Source organism: Penicillium waksmanii (assembly GCF_028829765.1).
Source record: "Penicillium waksmanii strain IBT 27052 chromosome Unknown utg000004l:1.0-5674109.0:1.0-5678898.0, whole genome shotgun sequence".
Classification (NCBI taxonomy): domain Eukaryota; kingdom Fungi; phylum Ascomycota; class Eurotiomycetes; order Eurotiales; family Aspergillaceae; genus Penicillium; species Penicillium waksmanii.
The window spans coordinates 5,352,245-5,374,096 of NW_026643251.1; the positions used below are offsets into that span (position 1 = coordinate 5,352,245).

General features: G+C 49.1%; 8 protein-coding genes across 8 annotated transcripts; 3 read left to right on the forward strand and 5 right to left on the reverse strand.

Annotated features, from left to right (window-relative positions):
- Positions 1-285: 285 nt before the first annotated feature.
- Positions 286-1,469, reverse strand: N7481_004836 (branched-chain amino acid aminotransferase; the record flags this gene model as incomplete). Its single annotated transcript, XM_057264055.1, has 2 exons — positions 286-1,352; positions 1,409-1,469. 2 exons carry the CDS (start codon positions 1,467-1,469, stop codon positions 286-288), a joined length of 1,128 nt encoding a protein of 375 aa, XP_057125716.1.
- A 793-nt stretch (positions 1,470-2,262) lies between these two features.
- Positions 2,263-2,613, reverse strand: N7481_004837 (putative formaldehyde dehydrogenase; the record flags this gene model as incomplete). The annotated part of the gene is made up of 1 exon (XM_057264056.1): positions 2,263-2,613. The coding sequence occupies one exon, from the start codon at positions 2,611-2,613 to the stop codon at positions 2,263-2,265; it is 351 nt and encodes a 116-aa protein (XP_057125717.1).
- Positions 2,614-3,127: 514 nt separating this feature from the next.
- Positions 3,128-4,158, reverse strand: N7481_004838 (mitochondrial protein; the record flags this gene model as incomplete). The annotated part of the gene is made up of 4 exons (XM_057264057.1): positions 3,128-3,599; positions 3,652-3,737; positions 3,793-3,936; positions 4,000-4,158. 4 exons carry the CDS (start codon positions 4,156-4,158, stop codon positions 3,128-3,130), a joined length of 861 nt encoding a protein of 286 aa, XP_057125718.1.
- A 1,583-nt stretch (positions 4,159-5,741) lies between these two features.
- On the forward strand, positions 5,742-6,789 carry N7481_004839 (uncharacterized protein; the record flags this gene model as incomplete). Its single annotated transcript, XM_057264058.1, has 3 exons — positions 5,742-6,019; positions 6,085-6,192; positions 6,258-6,789. The coding sequence occupies 3 exons, from the start codon at positions 5,742-5,744 to the stop codon at positions 6,787-6,789; spliced, it is 918 nt and encodes a 305-aa protein (XP_057125719.1).
- A 440-nt stretch (positions 6,790-7,229) lies between these two features.
- On the reverse strand, positions 7,230-9,002 carry N7481_004840 (uncharacterized protein; the record flags this gene model as incomplete). Its single annotated transcript, XM_057264059.1, has 3 exons — positions 7,230-8,234; positions 8,300-8,443; positions 8,505-9,002. 3 exons carry the CDS (start codon positions 9,000-9,002, stop codon positions 7,230-7,232), a joined length of 1,647 nt encoding a protein of 548 aa, XP_057125720.1.
- A 3,843-nt stretch (positions 9,003-12,845) lies between these two features.
- Positions 12,846-17,168, forward strand: N7481_004841 (uncharacterized protein; the record flags this gene model as incomplete). The annotated part of the gene is made up of 1 exon (XM_057264060.1): positions 12,846-17,168. The coding sequence occupies one exon, from the start codon at positions 12,846-12,848 to the stop codon at positions 17,166-17,168; it is 4,323 nt and encodes a 1,440-aa protein (XP_057125721.1).
- Positions 17,169-17,748: 580 nt separating this feature from the next.
- N7481_004842 (Kha1p) lies at positions 17,749-20,574 on the forward strand (the record flags this gene model as incomplete). The annotated part of the gene is made up of 3 exons (XM_057264061.1): positions 17,749-17,782; positions 17,860-19,082; positions 19,147-20,574. The coding sequence occupies 3 exons, from the start codon at positions 17,749-17,751 to the stop codon at positions 20,572-20,574; spliced, it is 2,685 nt and encodes an 894-aa protein (XP_057125722.1).
- Positions 20,575-20,811: 237 nt separating this feature from the next.
- Positions 20,812-21,771, reverse strand: N7481_004843 (uncharacterized protein; the record flags this gene model as incomplete). The annotated part of the gene is made up of 1 exon (XM_057264062.1): positions 20,812-21,771. One exon carries the CDS (start codon positions 21,769-21,771, stop codon positions 20,812-20,814), a length of 960 nt encoding a protein of 319 aa, XP_057125723.1.
- Between the last annotated feature and the right edge of the window lie 81 nt (positions 21,772-21,852).

A 21,852-nucleotide genomic window follows, 5' to 3' on the forward strand; every position in this document is an offset into this window, starting at 1 on the left:
ATTGCACTGCACTGCACTGTTACAGAAAAGGTGACCTATTTCATGATTAATTGACTCATGTACAGAGGACTCGGTTTAAGTAGCCAGGTTGCATACCTAATGAACAGCATCATTTACTTCTACTTATCGAAGTAGCCGTTTCACCAACGCCCAAAGAAAGGTAATCGGCATCGGGACTGTAGAAATACGAGGCAGCTAATAGAACAGCCCATGCGTAAGGAACGTGCTCTAGTTATAAGTAAATGCAACTGATTTTTGTCTAAAATAGTGACTTCGGGGTCCTTTTCAAGGTACATTCGCACCGCTGTCCACCTTTTCGACATTGCCTTCCTCCTCCAACCATTGCTTCGGAGGAGCCTGGACTTCGTAATTCCAGTTCATGTCATCTGCAATACCACCGGACTGGATCCCCCGAAGCGTCTGCAAGAGTTTGACGCACACCTCGCCACCCTCACCCTTCTCGCCAGATTGATATTCAAACTTGTCCCCGCGAGAGCGCATCGTGATACTCCGCACCGGCACCAGTGCCGCTGCTGTACCAGAAGCAAAGACCTCATCAAACTGGCCCAGCTCCTCATATCCAACCCGACGCTTTTCCACCTTATACCCCAGCTTCTGCGCAATGTCCGCAACAGACGCCGCGGTGACCGAATCAATCGCGTTCCGGCTATCGGGCTGTACAATAGTCACGACGTCCCCATCCCGCCTCACGCCCGCAAAAGCCGAAGTCGAGAACTCATCAATCTCAGTGCGCGTGGCACTATCCAAATGCAGCGTGATCCCGAATCCTTCATTCCGAGCCTTATCACTATGCCGCAGCACAGGCGCATAATTCCCACCGACCTTTGCATCACCCGTACCATGCGGTGCAGACCGGTCAAAATCCTCCAAAATCAACGCATCGACCGCATGGGCCCCGTGATAAACCCCCGTGGGCATCACGAATACCGCCAATGTATACCCGTCCGGGGGACTAAGTCCCAATTGCGCGGAGGAACCAAAAAGTAGAGGACGCACGTACATCGCGGCGCCGGACTCATGCGGCGGGACAAACTCGGCATTGGCGCCCACTGCCAGCGCCACGCATTCCTGGAAGAGATCTTCGGGGACGGGCGGGATGGAGACCACGGCTGCGGAGTGCTGCATACGTTTTGCGTTGCGGTCGGGTCGGAAGATGGTTATTTTGCTGTTGCCGGCATGTCGGAAGGCTTTTAGACCTTCGTAGACTTGTTGGCCGTAGTTAAGACCGGGGGCCATGCCGTGGATGTTGAGGAAGGGGGAGGCCACGAAGCGTGGACGGGACCATTGGCCGTTGCCGGAGGTGGAGAAGTGGCATTCTACATGGCCGTTGACTGGGGAGATGAGGTTAGCCGGGGGTGAAATGCTAATAGACTGGGTTATAAGCTACCATCGCGCACTTTGAAGCCGATGTCGTTCCAGTCGAGAGCGGCGGGTGGTGGGGGAAACATTGTGGGGGTGGATCAAGCGGGGTGGGGCGATGGGAAGAATTGAAGAAGGGAAATGAGAAGGGCAACTGGTATTTATATGGAATAGCAGAGGGAGGGCAATGGAGAGCAATGGAGAGAGAGGAGAAGAGGAATCGGAGAGAAAGAAGAGAAGAGAAAAGAAAAAGGAGGGGCAGCTGACCAAAGCCGACGCTGACGGAAGTGCATTGGCTGTTTTGGGCCAGTCAAGTTAAGACTCAGCAGTACCAGTATAGTAACTATACACTGGAGTATTGGAGTATTGGCGTAGTGGAGTATTATCCAAGACCAAATTGCTACTATTTTAAGCATTACACTAGTACTACTATTGCATAAATAGTGGTAGCTTAATAGTTCCTTCTAGTACTACTAGTATAATAGTTACGGTTCGCTAGTAACTAACGTTACTAGGTGTGCGACACATGTACACTAAAAGATGCAATTGAATGCTGAAAGCTATAAATTGAATATCTCGATGCATCCCGGCTGTTCAGTGATCAATTAATCCTACTACTACTAGTAGTATTTCCTATCCTGCCTTGAAGTTGCTTAAACCCATGATAGACTGGGATTCGGATTCGGAAGATATAACTTGAACTAGACACCGCCACGGTGATTTCATTTCTGCCACTAGTATACATTTATTGCAAGGTTCAAGTTGTTTCATACATGAACCTTTGTATTCCTGCTCATCCCCCACTAGAGTATCCGCTGGATTCCGCTTGATCCACCGGCATGTCGCTAATGGACTGGAGACGTTCGCTGCGCCCAAATGCCGTTACCAGAGTCCGCCGGGCACTTTATGTTGTGAAAACTTCTGATAATGATCTGCAATATTCTCGAACTCGTCCTCATAGATGAACATCCACGAGGGATCTATCTTTCGGTCGCCGTTTTTGAGCGATTTGACCCCTGGTCCAACTTCTTCCACAACCCCAATAGCTTCTTGGCCTAGAATGTCTCCCTTTTCCATTTGGTCGTTTAGTTCGCCTTCGTAGAGGTGGATGTCCGAGCCACATATGGTGCAATGTGTGATTTGGACAATGGCATCATTGGGGTCTGTGATCATGGGCTTGGGGACGAGTCCGACTTCGACATCGCGGGTGCCCATCCACCGCGCGGCTTTCATTCTGTTCGTGGGGTGGGGTGCATACTCGATGCGTGTGATCGGGCTGGTTTATCGTGAGCCATCATCCCATCCCGACGGGGTAATGTATATACCTGGGTAATACTGCAGCTGCCATATTGATCAATGATCTTCACACCAATGGGTAGTTGCATCAATTGAGAGGTTCTCACAACCCCTCAAAAAAACCGCTCACCTAGATTTAGGATCGCACACAATGTGGGAGATGCCTTGCCACAGCCCATGATCTGATATCAGTATGATGACGGTGAATATGTTCTGAGGCGAGTGGCGAAGACCCATAGGATGGCGTTGGATCGGGTTATAGACTGTTTTGGCGGGCCTCTACTGATGGAAGCCCGGAAATAATCGCCGAGTAGAATCAATCAGTAAATCAATTTGGAGTTGACTGACCCGTCTACCGGTTTTTAAAGCTATTGGAGACCTGGAGCATACGCGATTGGAGGTAAACACGGTATCGGAACTACTCTGCCATTTCTCTCAAGCTGATATCGACCTAGAGTTTGCTACTAATACCGGGCGCGAAGTTGCTTCCATGGCCTTGCCCAAGTGTTTCCACGATCCGGTCAATGCTTTCTAGAAGCCACACACTCCCGTCATCACTAGCCAACCACCGGCCACCTCCGATATCATCTTTTAATTCATTTTGGAAATTGTCATCTTCGAATGCTTTTCGAAGTCCATATACGTGAGATAAAAGTTGCGGCCCGACCCCGGTTTGCGCTCGTAGACAAGCGATACCCAGTATGGAAGTCAAGACTCTACCAACGGTAACTGGCATAGCCCCTGGGTGCGTTGGCGGGTCTGAGAAGAGGTTTCCGTATTCACTTTCCACGATATGCACTGGAAGGTCTGGATGAGCCTTACTAAGCTTATCGTAGAGCTTAGACTCGAACGGATAGTAGACAGATTTCCAGAGAGTTTGGCCACGCGAAGACACCATGTCGATGTTCTGCCGGGCTAGAGATCTGTTTTGAATGGTTAAGTATCTCAGTCCAAGAGGCTCTTTTCAAAACATACCGACGTGGCTTGGTAGATAGCCTTTGAGCTATACTTTGAGGCAGCGTGGCGTGAAACTCATTGAGACAATTGATGGTTCGGGGAATCTACTTCCAGTCAGTCTCATGTCACAGAGAAATGTGCATGGATAGAATTGCTTACACCATTGAATCCGAGACATTTCAAACCAATTTCCCTGACTAGCTCTGCAAGGCGGACCCTTTCGTGGTGCGACTTTGATCCTGAAACCTGCTCAAAAAGCTGATGTAATGATTCTGGGGAATTCATCGTCATCGTTGCCGCGGCCTTTTTGGTACGCAGTGTCAGTATTCTTATTATCTTTTGCTTTGTGACTAGAGTATTTCTTACTGCGGCAGTGAACCATGGCTCAAGCCCTATACCGCGGTATTGGGCGTCTTTCGCGATTGCTTGGTACACGGGCAAGACGTGTGAGGGCGCCGGAACAGTTCCTGGTCGGGCGTATGGCGCGTTGATTAGAGACTTAAGCGTCGAGGATAACTTGGACATAATTGAAACTAAAAAAAAGTGAGATGAAGCTTTATCCGATCTTCGAGTTCTTTTTTAAGAAGAAGCTGACAGTTAAATGCGCGATATTTCAAGTCGGGCTTACAAGTTGAAGCAGTTGCATCCATTGGCCATTCAAACGCGGGGTTATGCCCCTCCGCTTTGGATTAACTGGCCTACCACGAGTAGTAAGGGGCTCTCCGTAATTTGATTGGCAATGGCATAGTACGCTATTCTCTCGGACGAAAGAGACATTCGGCACTCAAATATTTTACCGAAGGTCGCTGGCAACAGGCGTGCTTAGCAAATCCAAAGCTCACCCACGTTGACGGAAGTACCCTAGTATCCCTCGTCATACAAAATCAAAGGGCATTTCCGGATTCAATTGGGGGCTCGCAGTATGATACGGCAATACCCGCGCCGACCGTTCTTAGTGACGGTAAGACCAATAGGACATGTTGAAATAATTCGAAAATATGAGCAACTGTGACTAAAATTGATACGGACAAACCCTGGGCCTTCGATAGTTTTTTCCTAAAGCTACTAGTAGTGGTAAATAGAGTCTCCAAAAAGCTTTATCTCAATAAAACCAGCCTTATGCGTTATTGGATTATCCTTTGGCAAGCCTATGATGTAGTTTTCGGGACTGGTGTCTCGGAGCCCGTGAAAGAAACTAAATATATTATTATAGTATTCAATTCAAGTACGAAATCCTTAATGTTGCTTCTTGATACCGGTCGGTAATTCCGATTTGACAACTTGAATGCTGGGACAAGAAGTCGTTGCTGTATTTTACATTCCTCGCAGGTCGCCAGGAATAGGAATTCCCTTCGTCCACATTATTGTCCTTCGGGATTGAAGAGCACTGAAAGGCAAATATATATTTAATTAGCGCTGATGAATACATTTCAAGGGACATAATATGGAACAGAAAGATCAAAGGTGTCGACGACCTCGTGTGAAAATTTAGATTTTCCCAATTTCTCGAGACGAGAATGGAGCATCCAGCATCCAGCATCTTACCAATTTCCAAATTCGACGCTGTAATGTAAGAGCTAAGCTTGTGGAGACAAGCCTGTCACTGTAGGATATCGAAACTGTTACCCTTTTCGGTCTAGTGGGTCAAGCCACCCTGGGTCGGCAAAACCAGGACTCTTATCCAATCAATCACAGAGCGACTAGTTATGGAGTATGCTGGAACGAATAGGCTAAGCCTCTCTGCAAATGCACGCTGACCCGCGCTCTTCTCGGTATGACTTTCGATCCGAAAACAAGCTCCAAAAGACCGCTATTTTAGGCAGTGGGCTGCGGCTCGCAGGTTAATGCTTATTTTGTAGCTTTTTTCACTCGTTATGATCGCCTCCTTGTGAAGGCGACAGTGGATCTTGTGGCTGGAGGCGCTTCGCAGCTTATTACGAAAAGTAGAAGTAAATAAAGTAGATGGAAAAAATTATTTGAAGTTGAGTACATATAAAACACTTCAAGTTGTTGACAGCATCCAGACAACTCAGCAAGAACATCCATCTATTCTTTACAGCTCATCAAAAACACTCTTTGGCTACAAGTTTCAAGCTCTCAAATCAGCGATGACTGCTACTGCTGAGCACCTTGCTATCGCGGAGCTGGTAGTTTACATACCGATCTTACTCCTTGCGATATTCGTGGTCTTCCGCCATGGCTTTTACAAACAGTTGGGATGGATTTATCTCTGTATCTTCAGCGGAATTCGTGTGGTGGGCTCCATCATGGAGATCCTAAGTGTCAAGAACCCCGACAACTCTAGTGATAAAGAGTGGGCGACGATTCTTCAGTCTGTTGGCCTTTCCCCTCTACTGTTATCCACTTTGGGTCTTCTGAAGAGAGTGTAAGTTTATTCCTCAGCTTCATAATCATAAATATGAAGGAATTGAGTTTTAATTATATCAATAGGTTTGACGAGACATCTGACCGGGTTCCATCTGACCCCTTATCCTCGAAGAACATACTTCTACAGATCGTGAGTTTATTCTCTGGTATTTTCGGGATCTTTGGTAAACTGTAAGTTCAAAGCTGTCATGATTTCTCTACGAGCCATCCCATTAATTCTGTGTTTCCCCTCCCAGCTTCTCCATTTACAACAAAAAAGCAACCGCCGTTTCCTATCGCAGCAAAGTCGTCCAGCTCCTCCATATCCCAGCCTTCATTGCCCTCATCTTGGCAATTAGTGGTGGCTCCGATGAAGCATCAGCCGACGAGTCCGATCGCTCCAGCGGCAAAAGTGAAGTCCGCGCTGCCATCATAATGTTTCTCCTCATCTATATTGCCACCTGCATCTTGTGGGTAATCACCGTGCGCGATTTGGGCAAGATGCAAAGTAGCCAGAAGCGCATTTTTCTCTGTGTCTTTCTTGCCCTACCCCTCATCGCCGTCCGTTTGCTGTACAGCCTGATCAGCGATTTTGGGAACAACCCAAAATTCTCACTCATTGATGGGAATATTACTATTCAGATCGTCATGGCAACTCTCGAGGAGTTTGCAGTTGTCTTCTTGTATACGGTGCTTGGTCTGATGACCCCTCAATCGACCATTCATCCGGCTGTTGGGGGTGGTGTTGTCCCCCCCTGTGCTATATCCCTTGGTCAACGAGGTGGGTGATGAGCGCCAGCAACGCGATTCTGATGCGGCACATAAGAATTTCTCGGATGCTGAGGCTGGGGCTCAGTATTCGTACAACCATAACCAGCGACAACAACGACAGCACCGAGATCACCGAGAGCAGCGACAACAGCACTACTCCCGGTAAATGAGATTCGATCTGGGGGTTGCAACAAAGTGAAGGTTATTAGACTATGAAGCCAGGATCTTGCATCGGTCGAGGAAGTTGGGGAAGGCGTTCGTTAGATTTCACTGAATTTTGCCTTTTAACAGTTATGATTTAGAATTCGCGACTTAGAGTATATTGAAGAATAGGCTTGTTCGGGAATGGTGTTTGGTTGCAAATCGTCTTAGAGCAAAAATTGAATGTCTTTAATTCTCCCTATTGTCTATAAAATAAATCTTAAAAACTACCTTACTACCTTTGGCTGAGAGTAATATTAGACCGAGGTAGGCGATCCAAGCTCAGGTGTCAACCAGGCCCGAGAACCACTGCCGTTTCGTAACAGCTTTCCCATGGCTAAGGCTTGATTTATTCCCATTGAATGCCCGATTTTGTCAAAGCAGGTCGTAATCCAATTGCGGAGCTCAGGCGATGCGAGCCCGGAATTTGCAGCAATTAGGAGTGGCCAAACCAACGTCAGGCCGCCCGCTCCAGTTATTTTGAAGAGATCTGTAGACATGGCTCCGAATGAGCTCAGACTTGGAGAATTTGAGGTTGTCGAAAACGAGAAGTCTCCGATTGGAGATGAAATCAGGCTAAATGGCCTCTGTTCTCGACTGGGCGACCACTGTTTTGACGCAACTGAAGTTGTTGCGGGTACGTGGCTCCAGTCCGAGCCGCTCAAGGAGCTTGTAGATTCTGAAGAGCGTACTGCTATCTTATCCATATCTTCGGATCCTGCGCCAAGATGGAAGGGGGCACTGGCACAGATATCCTCCACTAGCTGGCGTGCAATTTGACGGCTTTGGTTGGCTAGGTGTTGTCGTTGTAGATAGCTTGCTTGATCGGTTGTCGACGAGTCAAGTCCCGTCACGGTGTCGATGATGAGTTCATGAATGAGCATTCGGGACGAGCGATAATTATTCCACATGCTGCTTGCAGTGATGCTGTGGTATACATGGTAGCTGCTCCCCCAGACCATAGGGAGTATTGACTCCCCATCAACCATCGGGACCTCGATTGACTTATAGTTCCACAGGGACGGAACGTTGATGAAAGTCGCCATCAGCTCAGCATCTAGTGTCAGGGCGGTGCGAATTATTTCACTGGGGTCCGTTATGGTCGCGTCTTTTAGAGCCGCACAGAAATTACTCAGTCGTATAACTATCAAGCCGAGGTTGTCGAGGACATGATCATTTGTATTTCGATATTGTTTTGCAAGTTCCGTGAGCTCTATAAGACTTGTCGAGCTATACTCTTCTCGGTATATGTTGCTTGTACTCTAAATATGAGTATGGTAAGCATCAAGATCTTTCATTACACAAAAGCAATAGAATCAGGACATACAATTTGAGCGCGCAGTTGAGTGAAGAGATCTAAGCCCTCTTGTCGAGTGAGCTGATCTGGGCCTCGAAACTCAATCAATTTTGCAGCCCCATCCATGTGTTTCATCCAGCGGTCGATGAATGAGTCGTCAGTGCATGTCACGACCTGCTTTTCATCAGCATTGAGGGTGATGCTAAATTTGGGTGTAGTCTTCCGAGCCACTCACTTCAAACATTCCAAGAAGAACTACCGCAGCTAGGATGTCATCTTGCTTAGACATAACTGGGTCTCTCAATGCATAGTTGGTCTGCGACAAAGCAGTGGTATACTCTCGGCGTGCCTTCAGCATCATCTGAGGAGACATTCGAATGTTTGACAGGGCTGCCAAGCCAACAGCATTGAGAGCCGCATTGACAGCTGCATTCTGCGGGTTTTGGATCAATGGTAGCAAATACGACATGTGGCCTGCATGAGGACCCCCGGCCACGTAATTGCAAAATAAATAGCCCTTTGCAAGTTCTTGTGCTGGATATTCAGGAATAGCTTGCGGGGAAGTTATAAGACCGCGACTATTTGAATCTGATTCAACGACGTCAGGAGTAGTGTTTACTGTACGCTTTTTCCGTGTCGGCTTTTGTGATTTGCGAATGACTTCTTCATTTTGATCTCGAAATTTAAGCTCGAGTGGGTCACGATACCCTGGACAGTCCACCTTGGCTCGCATGCATTGGGTACAAGATGGATATCCTTGATCGCACTAGGAGAGATGTGAGCCTCATTAGGTCCAACTCAAATTTTCCCGATCAGGCAGCTAGCCAACCTTCATGCGACGAGAGCGACAGCGCTCACAAGAAGCACTTGGCTTGCCGCGATACACCATCTGAAGGTGAACGTGGAGTATTTTTCGCTGCCAAGTAGGCTCCGGAAGCGGTAGTCGATACGTGAACGGCCACGGGCGCGGCAATCCTCGAATTGGGATTTTGTCGATGAGATGGAGCACAAGAGAACAGCAATGGCAAAATGGCGTGGTGATGAAGCGAAGGTTTTGCGTAACGGTTTGGGTAGGTTGTTCGACGCGGCGCAGGGCTGGCCAACTTTATTAGACGGCTCTCACGATTTGGTGGCTTGGAGTGGTTCGGGTGTCGTTGGGTTCCATGGATATGGATGTGGAACTTGTAAAATGTAAGCTCAGTACTAAAAGTCTTAGCTTAGCCAGGCTAGCGAGATGAGCAAGATCCAAAAGACCATTTTCCCTTTTCTACCAAGGGTCTGAGCTCATGACTCGTCTGAGTGGGGGCCATCAGTGGCCAACAGTAGGAACCAATAGAAATCCCACCTGGCCGCCTGATAACCTCCATTGGATAATGCGAAGCGCCACAAGGGGAAGGGACAGACCCTTGATGATTGAGAGATGCAGATCCGAAATACGATAAGATGGTGAAGATGGTGGATGAGAGGAGAGTTGGAGTGGAAGGGTCAAAGGACGCGAAAACTATATTGCTGCCTCAGGCATCAACATCTCCAAGCTTCCTTTCTTTCTTTCTTTCTGGGGCAGTTGCAGGTGTCAATTCGAGTGGAATTTGATATCCCAAGGTTCAGTCTTACCGAGTAGGGAATTTGATACCCAAGACGGAGCTGAGAAAGGGCTGTGATTTACATCGATATCGAGCACCTGTTCCATGAGTATTCCTCCAGGACTAATGGCTGCCAGGGTCGTGACTAGGACGGAAATACTAGTACAATAGAATCGATTGTAACAGGCCCGAGTCGAGTCATGGATCGATTCATTCTAATTATTCGGCTCCCACATGTGTACATCCATGGATATTTACATCAAACGTTCAAGGATGAGGGCAAGACTCTAAAATAGCCTGAGAATACCGGGTACAATAGAGTCCGTGTTCTTATGGCGTATTGTTATACGTTGGTTGAGGCCGAACCCTTCTGGGATACCGTCAAATAGTTGTTTACAAGCCGAGTGACTTAATTCAGTTAAAGATCCTGATTAATGTAGATCCCTAACGCGGCCCGACTATTTTGAGGCTTAAAAAGCGATGTGCCCCAGTGTGTGATGATAAACAGACAGCGCTTCTCACTTCTTTTTTCTAGCTTCATCACCCTCGCCAACACTGCGTAGTTTATTTACTACATAGATTTTTATTCAACCCATCACAATCTCTCGCAATCAATAGAAAACCAAAAATACAGCAAGAATGGGCAAATTCGCGAAATTTTTGGAAACTTTTGTGGAACAAGTTGCAGAAGATCTGTTCCCAGTACGTTCATCCATGAGACCCAAGCCGGAAAATTCTTGATGAGAACAACTATCAATCTGATGATCTATCTTTGAATAGGAACGGATACTTGAAAGCGATTATCTTCCCTTGCCCAGCAGATCATGCATCCGTCTCCTTCGCCTTGATCCCAAACAACCACAAGATCACGTGTTCCATGCGCGTCGTTTCTCTCGAAGAGGCTCCTCCTTACACGGCACTATCTTATACCTGGAAGAAACAAAACACAAGCATGGAAATGGCGGCGTCTTATGCTTGGAAGTATGTAAAGGGTTATACCAAGGAAGACAGAAACCGAAATTGCCAGAAATATCATCTGGATCAACGGTCAACGGCATATGATTTCTAACAACCTTTTCGATGCAGTTTTGTTGTTTCAGGGGAGTAGGTCTCCTGATGAAAATTTTTGGATCGATGCGATCTGCATCAATCAACGGTAATGCTTGAAGGAATCGATAATTAATATGAAAAAAGAAACTACAGCTGAAGGTTACAGGGATCTCGTCGAAAGGAATTTTCAAGTGCAGATGATGGGCAGGATATATGAGTCGACACGTCGTGTGATTATTCGGCTTGGCAGTTGTTCACCCGAAATAACAATGGGCGTGCCTGGACTAGAAGCGCTAGCCTTGATGCCTCTGAATGAGCGCCCTGTTTATCCACAGCTTGAGCAGCTTTTTCTACCCGACTTTCGCTCCGCTACCAAACACCCGGAGTGTCGAATTGCAGGGATACCTTTGAAGATGGTTGCGAACACTGCATTCCACCTCATCAACCGCCAATGGTTCCGAAGTACTTGGATCTTGCAAGAATTTCTCTTGGCGCGCCAGGTGACATTTCTATATGGGAACGACGAGATCAGCTTCGATGCCATTTTGACCGCATTCAGTTGGATCTTTGACTTTGATGGTAGCTCATCAAGAAATCAAGGGCAGCGCGGTAATACGGTCGAGATCTTTTGCGGGCCGCTCATTGGAAGCCTGCTGCAGTCGACCTTGATGGCACATAAGAAAATTGCCTCAGGAACTCGGCTCAGTATACGAGGCAGGCTTTATTTTTCACAAGGCGGGCGAGCTCAGAATCCAAAAGACTTTCTCTTCGGAGGTCTCTCGCTGATTGAGCCAGACTCCTTACTAATTGATGCTGTTAACTTACAGTCTGATAGGGCGTGTGAGATGCCTCAAACCCCTATATTTGATTTAATAACGCCCGAGGGCCTTTGACCAGTCATTGAGGTGGACTATAGAGTTGACGAACGTGAACTCTGGACCAATTTAGCAGCCTATTTGCTCTCGGATCTCTCTCCAACCAATCTGGATGTTCTTTCCTGAGCAGCGCGCGCGGGGGGGCGAAGCATTAGAAAGGACAGAAGGCTGGAATGGAAAGCTAAAATCGAGAGCTGAGACGAGTATTAACCCTGTCCCTTCGTGGGTGCCCATTTTAACAACCTCGATTTCTCCTAACACAATGGTGAGTCCTCACTTGTTCAAAAAATCTCCGCTTATTGATACAGAAGACTCACGCCATGCTCTCAGGCTATGAAAACCTGTCCGGTTCGGTTACCATTCGTAGAAGGTTTCGGGCCGGATTCTCGGGCTTAGTAGATGACCTCTTCGTGACAAGGGGGCATCAGCCCTATGAGACTTATAGGTATGCTAGTGATAACCTTGGAAATTTGTAAGTTCTAAGGTTGCGATGGCCTGAGTTCCTTATAATTTACAGGTAATAATGGGCTAACGTTGGAACAAAGTCCCGAACAGCATGAAGTCAACCCCCAGGAGACGAGTCAATACAGACGTATGCTGAGTCAATAATGAGACATGATGGATCTGGTCAGTGGATTTATTCACCGAAGAAGTCTAAGCCTTTACTCCTAATTCCGGTGTTTGGGGGATTCAAGTTTGCACTACTGAACAGGGCAGGTGGGGTGGTGGTTATTTCAGTCAGCCAATAAACATCTACGCACTAGTCCCCTTACAGGTTAACGTCGGTATATCGGCGCTCCGTTCCCCGACCGCGTGGCTCAAAATGGAGACTCGGCAGTCTCCCCACCCGAGTGACTCGCATAATTTGCATAGATGTCGGTGTTAAGCCTGCTCGGTTTTCTCCGTCCCCGAGATCTTTGCGGAGATTTCAAGCATAATCTACAATATTGCAAGGGGACTGCTGGCATTTAATAACATGATCCCCCCGCCGCTGCTTCTAACTGAAGTCCAGCTACAAGTCGACCGCCTCTATACCCCCTTCTCCATATTGGTTGATATCCAGCCAGCATGGATTCAGACAAAGATTCTGAGGTGGAGTTCGCTCCCATTACGGAGCGATCCCAAACCACCATGACTGCTGTGGATGAGCGCGAAATCGAGACTCTTGGCCGTATCGCCTCCAGTCGACTTGGCCAGGCTTTATCTGCAACAATAACAAATGAAAAGAAAGACCCCCGCTTAGACCCCGAAAACCCCCAATTCGACCATAATCGATGGGCTCAGAACCTACTCATCAAAGTTCACGAGGCGGGAATCGATATCCCAGACCAGGGAATTGTCTTTTCGGATCTCTCCATCAGTGGCTCTGGTGCCGCCCTCCAGTTCCAAGAGACCCTCCTCTCAAGTCTCACAGTTCCCTTCCGCAGCGCTGCGAGAGCCCTTTCCGGCCAGAAATCACAACCGCGCCGCATCCTTCACAGCTTCGATGGTCTGCTTAAAGGTGGTGAGCTTCTGCTCGTGCTAGGGCGCCCTGGAAGTGGCTGCACGACATTCCTCAAAACACTTTGTGGCCATCTCGGCGGCCTTACCATGGACCCAAATAGCAAAATCCATTTCGAGGGTATCGATTACAACGACATGATCAAGTACCACCGCGGCGAGGTTGCATACAACAAAGAAGTTGATCTTCATTTCCCCCATCTGACCGCCGGCCAAACTCTCTCCTTTGCCGCCCATGCTCGAGCTCCTCACCGTCGCCTCGAAGGTGTTAGCCGAAATGAATATGTCGATACTCTGGTGAAAGTTGTGATGTCAGTCTTTGGTCTCACCCATACCTACGACACCAAAGTCGGTAGCGAGTTTGTGCGGGGTGTAAGTGGCGGAGAGCGGAAGCGCGTCAGTATCGCTGAAATGTTTCTGTCTCGTTGCAGAATCGGAGCCTGGGATAACAGCACTCGTGGGTTGGATGCAGCCTCGGCTCTCAAATTTGTCAAGGCTTTGCGTCTTGCTGCTGACATGGGCATGTCTTGCCACGCTATAGCCGCGTACCAAGCATCGCAGTCCATGTACGATCTGTTTGACAAAGTCGTCGTACTCTACGAAGGTCAAGAGATCTATTACGGCTCCAGGGAACGCGCTGTCTCCTATTTTCAGGATATGGGTTGGACACGCTCCGAGCGTCAGGTCAGCGGTGACTTCCTCACTGCTATCACCAATCCCAGTGAGCGCAATGCCCTCCCTGGGATGGAAGATAAGGTTCCACGTACTCCTAAGGAGTTTTCCGAGTTTTGGAAGAAGAGCCCCGAGTACCATTCTCTCCGCAAACAAATAATCGAGTTTGAGCAGCAACACCCTCCAAATGGCAACGACGCTCAACTCCTCCGCTCCACTCACGAGGCACACCAAGCTCGCCACACTCGAGCCAAAAGCCCTTACTTCCTTTCTGTTCCTATGCAGATTCGACTCTGCACCCAGAGAGCCTTTCAGCGCATGAAAGGTGATCTGGCGACCGCCATTGCCCCTCTGATTGTCCAAATTATTCTATCCTTGATCATTGGATCTGTCTTCTATAACACCCCTGACACCGCCGACTACTTCTTTCAAAAAGGCGCTGTTTGCTACTTCGCAGTGCTCATGAATGCCTTACTTACGATGAACGAAATTCTCCAACTTTACAGCCAGCGACCGATCGTGGAAAAACAGGCTGGCTATGCTTTTGTACACCCATTTACAGAAGCTTTGGCTAGTCTTATTGTCGACCTACCCATCAAACTTGTGCGAATCTCAGCGTTCAGTATAGTCCTATACTTCATGGCGAATCTGCGTCAAGAAGCCGCCAACTTCTTCATTTTCTACCTCTTCCTAATCGTCGCTGTTATGACCATGTCCGGTTTATTCCGCAGCCTGGGGGCCCTGACTAAGTCAGTAGGCCAGGCTATGGCACTTGCTGGTATCATGGTTCTTTGCATCGTTGTCTACACCGGTTTCACTCTGCCTCAGCCTTATATGCACCCGTGGCTCTCCTGGATTCGTTGGATCAACCCGATCTACTATACCTTCGAGTCTTTGATTGCGAACGAGTTCCATGGCAAAGATTATAGCTGTGGATCCATCATTCCGAGCTATGGCACAGGAACGAATTTCATTTGTTCCACCGTTGGAGCCGTGGCAGGTCAGGACTTTGTCTCTGGTGATGCTTTTATCGAACAGAACTACTACTACCACTACTCTCACCTGTGGAGAAACTTTGGTATCCTTGTCGCATTCATGGTATTCTTCAACGCACTCTATCTCACGGCCACCGAATTTATTTCCAGTGATAAGTCAAAGGCGGAGGCTCTTTTATTCCGACCCGGGCATGCTCCAAAGTATCTGCAAGATCAGGATGCTGAGGGTGGTGCACCAGACACAGCCAAACTTGAAGTGCAACAGACAAACGACACTATTCGCCTCCCAGAACAGTCCGATGTTTTCACGTGGAGCTCTTTGAACTACGACATTCCTGTCAAGGATGGAACCCGACGCTTGCTGGATGATGTGAATGGCTGGGTCAAACCTGGTACTTTGACGGCCTTGATGGGTGTTTCTGGCGCCGGTAAAACAACTCTCCTCGATGTCCTTGCCCAGCGTGTGTCGATCGGTGTCGTTACTGGTGATATTCTCGTTAATGGCCTACCTCTTGCCGCCAACTTCCCTCGCCGCACTGGCTACGTGCAACAGCAAGACCTTCATCTTGACACTACCACTGTGCGAGAGGCTCTACGTTTTAGTGCAATGCTTCGTCAGCCTCAAACAGTTTCCAAGCAGGAGAAGTACGAATACGTCGAGCAAGTCGTCAAGGTGCTTGGCATGGAAGATTTCGCTGAAGCTGTCGTTGGATCCCTTGGAGAAGGTTTGAATGTGGAGCAGCGTAAGCTTCTGAGCATTGGTGTCGAACTTGCTGCCAAACCTACTCTACTCATTTTCCTCGATGAACCGACTAGTGGCCTTGACTCCCAGAGTTCATGGACAATTTGTCAGTTTCTTCGAAGACTGGCGGATCACGGGCAGGCTGTCCTCGCAACAATTCACCAGCCTAGTGCAACCTTGTTCCAAACCTTCGATCGTCTGCTCTTCCTAGCGAAGGGAGGCAAGACAGTCTATTTTGGCGATATTGGCGACAACTCCTCCATTTTGCTAGAATACTTTGGAAGAAATGGAGCTCCTCCTTGCGAAGAGTTAGAGAACCCGGCCGAGTACATTCTCGAGATGGTTGCAGGAGATGGCTGCCCCGAGGTTGACTGGCCCACAGCTTGGAAAAAGAGCCCTGAGCGTGAGGAGGTTTTAGATGAAATTGAGAGAATACACTCTGCTCGCCGACCCTCGGTTCACGACACAGTCGGCGATAACGATACTGCCGAGTTTGCCATGCCCCTTTCTACCCAGCTTTCCATCGTTCTACAACGCTGCTTCCGGAGTTACTACCGCCAGCCCGACTACATCTATGCCAAGTTTATTCTCGGTATCGCGTCTGGTTTGTTCATCGGATTTTCTTTCTGGAAAGCGGATAATACCCAGCAAGGGTTCCAGAACGTGTTATTCAGCATCTTCCTGTTGTGTACCATCTTCAACACCCTCGTCAACCAGATCATGCCTCGCTTCGTCGCTCAACGCTCGCTTTACGAAGTTCGCGAGCGCCCATCTCGTACATACTCCTGGAAGGTCTTCATTGTTTCACAGATTCTCGTTGAAGTCCCCTGGCAAGTTTGCCTGGGAGTCTGCTCGTGGGCATCCTTCTACTGGTCCGTCTTCGGCACTGACCAGGACGCTGAGCGCCGCGGATTAATTATGCTCTACATCGTGCAATTCTTCATCTACGCTGCCAGTATGGCCCAGTTTGTCATTGCTGCCATTCCCGAGCCCACCCTGGGTGCTATCATCGCGACCATGACGTTCGGTCTGTCATTCATCTTCAATGGTGTCATGCAACCGCCGAATGACCTGCCACGATTCTGGATCTTCATGTACCGCGTCTCTCCATTCACATACTACATCAGCGGAATTAGCAGCACAGCCCTGCACGGCAGACAAGTGCAATGCAACTCAGCCGAGCTAAGAGTGTTCGATCCTCCTGCGAACCAGACTTGCGGAGAATATCTCGGCAAATACGCAGAAGTGGCCCTGGGCTCTATCTACAACCCCGATGCCATGTCTGACTGCCAGTACTGTACCATGCGCGAAGCTGATCAGTATCTCGCAGCGCGTGAGATTTACTGGGAAGATCGCTGGCGCAACTATGGAATCTTCTGGTGTTATTTTGTTTTCAACATTATTGGTGCCATCACGCTCTACTATATTTTCCGGGTGCGCACTTCGCGAGCAAAGGTTGGAAAGGGCAAGAAAACTGCCTAGGTGTCTTGAGCTGTATACTAGCATGTGTGGCTATGCCATGATTTTGAAGCGTTTTGCTCTATATTTTGAAGCATAAAGGATTACAACTTACTTACCAATTTAATATATTTACTTCTTCCTCTCCCCCTTTTCAAGACTCAAGTTGCTAAATGGTCCTTCATAGAATATCAAAAACTTGAACCTGCAATCCCCAAGGGACACTACTAGTACTCTACACATTAGTTCCTCGTATATCCTTTCTACAATGTATGATTGAAAGCAAATATCAAACTAACCAATTCACACTAGTAGCATCTCATTTCGATTGAATCACTAAAACAGTATTGACCCCCCTTATTGACTACCCAAGTGAGACGTATCACGTGACAAGACACCCAAGATATGGCGAAATCCCCGGAATCAGCGATCTCCAACCAATAACCATCCCTCATCGACAAGACTGTTGGAATGTCACCCCACTTTGCCCGTTTAGATGCGAGCGGGTGGGCCAAGGATCGAGGCCAAGGATCGGAGCCAAGAACGAGCTCATTTCACATTTTGGATTGGAGCACCCACGCGTCTTTGACCGCTCGTGGCTTAGATGCCTCCACAATGCGGTCAGCTTCCCCATTCATGTGAGCCTTTTTCGAGAGTATCTTTCTCTTTCCCAACTTCTGCTGCGTCCCCTGCTGCTGCTGCTTCTCTTCTTCAGCATCATGGCGAACAGCACCATCGCCGCCGCCGCCGCGGCCACCGCGGCCAGCAACAGAGCTACCCCACAAGGTGGTATCCTCGAGGGGGGGTAATCCCACTCACTATGACACGAAAAACCCCATTGTTGTGTTTATTATTCAGGCTGTCATCATTATCGTCCTTTGTCGTCTCATCCACTGGCCACTCTCCAAGATCCGCCAGCCACGAGTCATCGCCGAGGTCATCGGCGGCATTATTCTAGGCCCCTCTGTTATGGGCCACATCCCCGGATTCACTGAAGCTATCTTCCCCACTGCCAGTATTCCCAACCTCAATGTCGTCGCAAACCTGGGTCTGATATTGTTCCTTTTTCTCGTGGGCTTGGAGACCGATATCCACTTCCTTGTCAGCAACTGGCGCACCGCCGTCAGTGTCTCGGCAGCTGGCATGATCCTACCCTTCGGTCTGGGTTGTGCTATTTCCTTCGGCCTATATCACGAATTCCAGGAAGACCCTGGCACCGTCCCGATCGAGTTCGGCACATATCTTCTCTTTATCGGTATCGCCATGGCCATCACAGCCTTCCCTGTGCTCTGCCGTATCCTGACCGAGCTGAAGCTTCTGGGTACCCGAGTCGGTGTCATCACTCTATCTGCCGGTGTTGGAAATGATATCGTCGGGTGGGTCCTTCTGGCCCTATGTGTAGCTCTGGTGAATGCAGGTACGGGGCTCACGGCGCTGTACGTTCTGCTCGTTTGCGTGGGATATATGCTTTTCCTGATCTATGGCTTCCGCCCGGTCTTCTTGCGCTTCCTTCGACGTACTGGCAGCCTGCAGAAAGGACCTAGTCAGTCCGTTGTCACTTTGACCCTGCTCATTGCCCTGGCATCTGCGTTCTTCACGCAGGTCATCGGTGTGCATGCCATTTTTGGCGGCTTCGTTATTGGCTTGATGTGCCCTCACGAGGGCGGTTTTGCCATCAAGCTGACTGAAAAGATTGAGGATCTGGTAACAGCGTTGTTCCTGCCACTTTATTTCACACTCTCGGGTCTCAGCACGGATCTCGGATTGCTGAACAGTGGGATCGTATGGGGTTATGTCGTTGGCGTCATTGTCATCGCCTTTACGGCCAAGGTGACTGGAGGCACATTGGCATCCCGTTGGACTGGCCTTTTGTGGAGAGAGAGCTTCTCCATTGGTGTCCTCATGAGTTGCAAAGGCTTGGTCGAATTGATCGTTCTGGTGAGTTCTGGTGATACCCAGGAAGGAGGAAAGAAGAAGAATCAAAAACTAACGTGCATCACAGAATATTGGTCTTCAGGCAAAGATTCTGAGTACTCGTACTTTCACTATTTTCGTCGTCATGGCCTTGGTCACAACCTTCCTGACCACCCCTCTGACCACTGCCCTCTACCCCGATTGGTATCAGACGAAGGTCGAGCGCTGGCGCCGAGGAGAGATCGATTGGGATGGCAACCCTCTCCAGCATGATCGCCGGTCTGATAGCGTCACCGCTGCCAAGGGTCAGCTTAAAACTGTTCCAGTCCGCAAGCTTCTAGCTTATCTTCGCCTTGACGGTCTGTCAGGCATTTGCACTTTGGCTGCTCTGCTTAGTCCCAATCGCGGTTCCGCACTAGCGTCGCCTCGCATTCACCCCTCCAAGGAACCAAAGCAAACTGATCAGGGCATTGAAGACGCCATCTCGACGGATCAAGATGAAACGGCGCTTCGAGTTCATGGCGTTCGACTTATTGAGCTGACAGATCGTGACTCCAGTGTCATGCGGGTGTCCGCTGGCGAGCAGGCTCTCTGGGACCCCGTTGTCAACACATTCCGTGCCTTTGGAGAATGGCATGATATTGCTCTCATGGCGGGTGTTTCGGTCGTACCGGAGCACAGCTATGCCGATACCGTTGTCAACATGGCTAGTCAGGAAACGACGGATCTACTTCTGCTTCCTTGGAGCGAAACGGGGACTCTGACGGATCGTCAGAATGGGTTAGAGGTCGATACCGCCTGTCGATTTTCCAATGGCTCATACACCGATTTTATCTCCAGTGTTCTCCAGCGAGTCCCCGGCCATGTGGGTATCTTCATTGAACACAACCCCGAGTCACGCTCTCCCAAGCGACCCTCTCTACCCCATCCTTCGGCCAGCGGAATGAGCATTCAATCTGTATGGTCGCGAAAGGCCTCTGGTGACCGCTCTCACCATCTTGTCCTCCCGTTCCTTGGAGGCGAAGACGACCGCTTCGCCCTCCGCTTTGTTCTACAGGTAGCGCAGAATGACCAGGTCACGGCGACCATAATCCAAGTTCCTGGCCTACAGCTTCCTGCTTCCAGTTCCAAGAATACGGATGCAACCAGGGATAGCCAGTCTGACATTGTTTTCTTCGAGTCCCTTCGTGATTCTATCCCCGAGGAGCTGAAGGAACGTGTCGTCTTCCAACAATCCACCACGCGGGAAACTATCAGTGATCCCACCCAACTAGCTCTCTCCGCAGTGCGGAGTGAACTGGACGATAACATTTCCGGAAAGTGGGGCAGTATCGTCGTCGTTGGTCGGAACAGTACCCTGGCCGAGAGTGGCGCGTCAATTGACGACAATATTGGAACTGATACATACCATGCCCTTGGTGCGGTTGCCTCCACCATGGTCGATCCCCAGAGCAAGGTCTTTGGCAGTGTTCTTGTGTTACAAGCGAGCACTAAGACGGTTGTTGATTACCGATGATGAGTTTATGCACGATGCATTGAATTTCTTTGTGGTTAGCTAGCTTCTTTTGATTAAATACCTATGAAATCTTATGTGATACATGCACAGGAATGACCCGGATAGACAAGGAGATGGATGGAGTTGAAACGCCCGAATAGATGATGATACAAGTGTTGGGGTATCGCAGTCTTAGTTGTATTGTAGTAGATTGTAGTAGACTGGGTGTAAAAAGAGGGTCTCAGTTGTGGCAGCGTTTTAAAGTCTGAGGGAGGAGGTATTGCTGGTTTGGTGTGTATCCTCCCAAAACCAAGGAGGGCTGTATTGTTGTGGCATATTGCGGCGGGATTCCGAATTGAGCTGCGACGGTTCTTGGGAGGATGGGTAGGAAGGATAGGGGTTTATTTCGCGGGCGCTGGAAGGCAATTCCTCGCTGTTGTAGGTACCGCGGGCGACAGCGACGAGTTTCCCCAAGATGGCGTACTCCAATTTCAGTTTGATCCCGTAGGCGACGGGTTTGAACATCACCTGGATCGAATAATAGCCGGTGTACTCGATAGCCACGATGGCCACGTCCAGGATGAGAATGACGACGTTGATGATGAGGAGTTGATGCAGAATTCCATTTGGCCGGCCTTCTGGACGCAGTTTGAGGAGTTTTACAGTTTCCCATATGTATATGCCCGAGATGATGAGTTCCTGGAGACAGAAGCCGACCAGTTGGATTCTTTCCATGACATTGTAGCCCTTCGCCCAGGGCCCAACCGGGTAGGTCACATTTCCGTACAGCAAGACCGTTGTAGGGACGTGGAAGATGATGGCATCGATGATTATCATCCATAGAACCCCCCAGAGTACTTTCGAATTTTGCAGCACCAGGTGTAGACGTGACCATAGAACGACGGACTGCCCTGTCACCATGGCAATCCAGCCCACGATGACGAGAGTGACACAGATATAGGGGGATACCCCGGTTCGGAATAAAAGAAGGACATAGCCGAGGACATGAGGGATGATGGCGACGGAGGAGATGAGGAGACTCCAGAAGTAGCAGCCACGGTGACGTTTGAAGGAGACGAAACAGAGGATAATCAGCTCAATGGCATTGTACCAGGCGATACCAGCGAAAGCGGCAAACACATTTGTTCGCACAGGATCTCCGACGTCGGATTTGTGTATCAGCGACTCCGCGAGGTCCGACGCGATATTCTTCGACATGAGCGGAAGGGGCACATCGCTCACGGTAAGTCGAAGGCACACATCTGGGGAGAGCAGGGGGGAAGGGAGACAGGGTTTTGT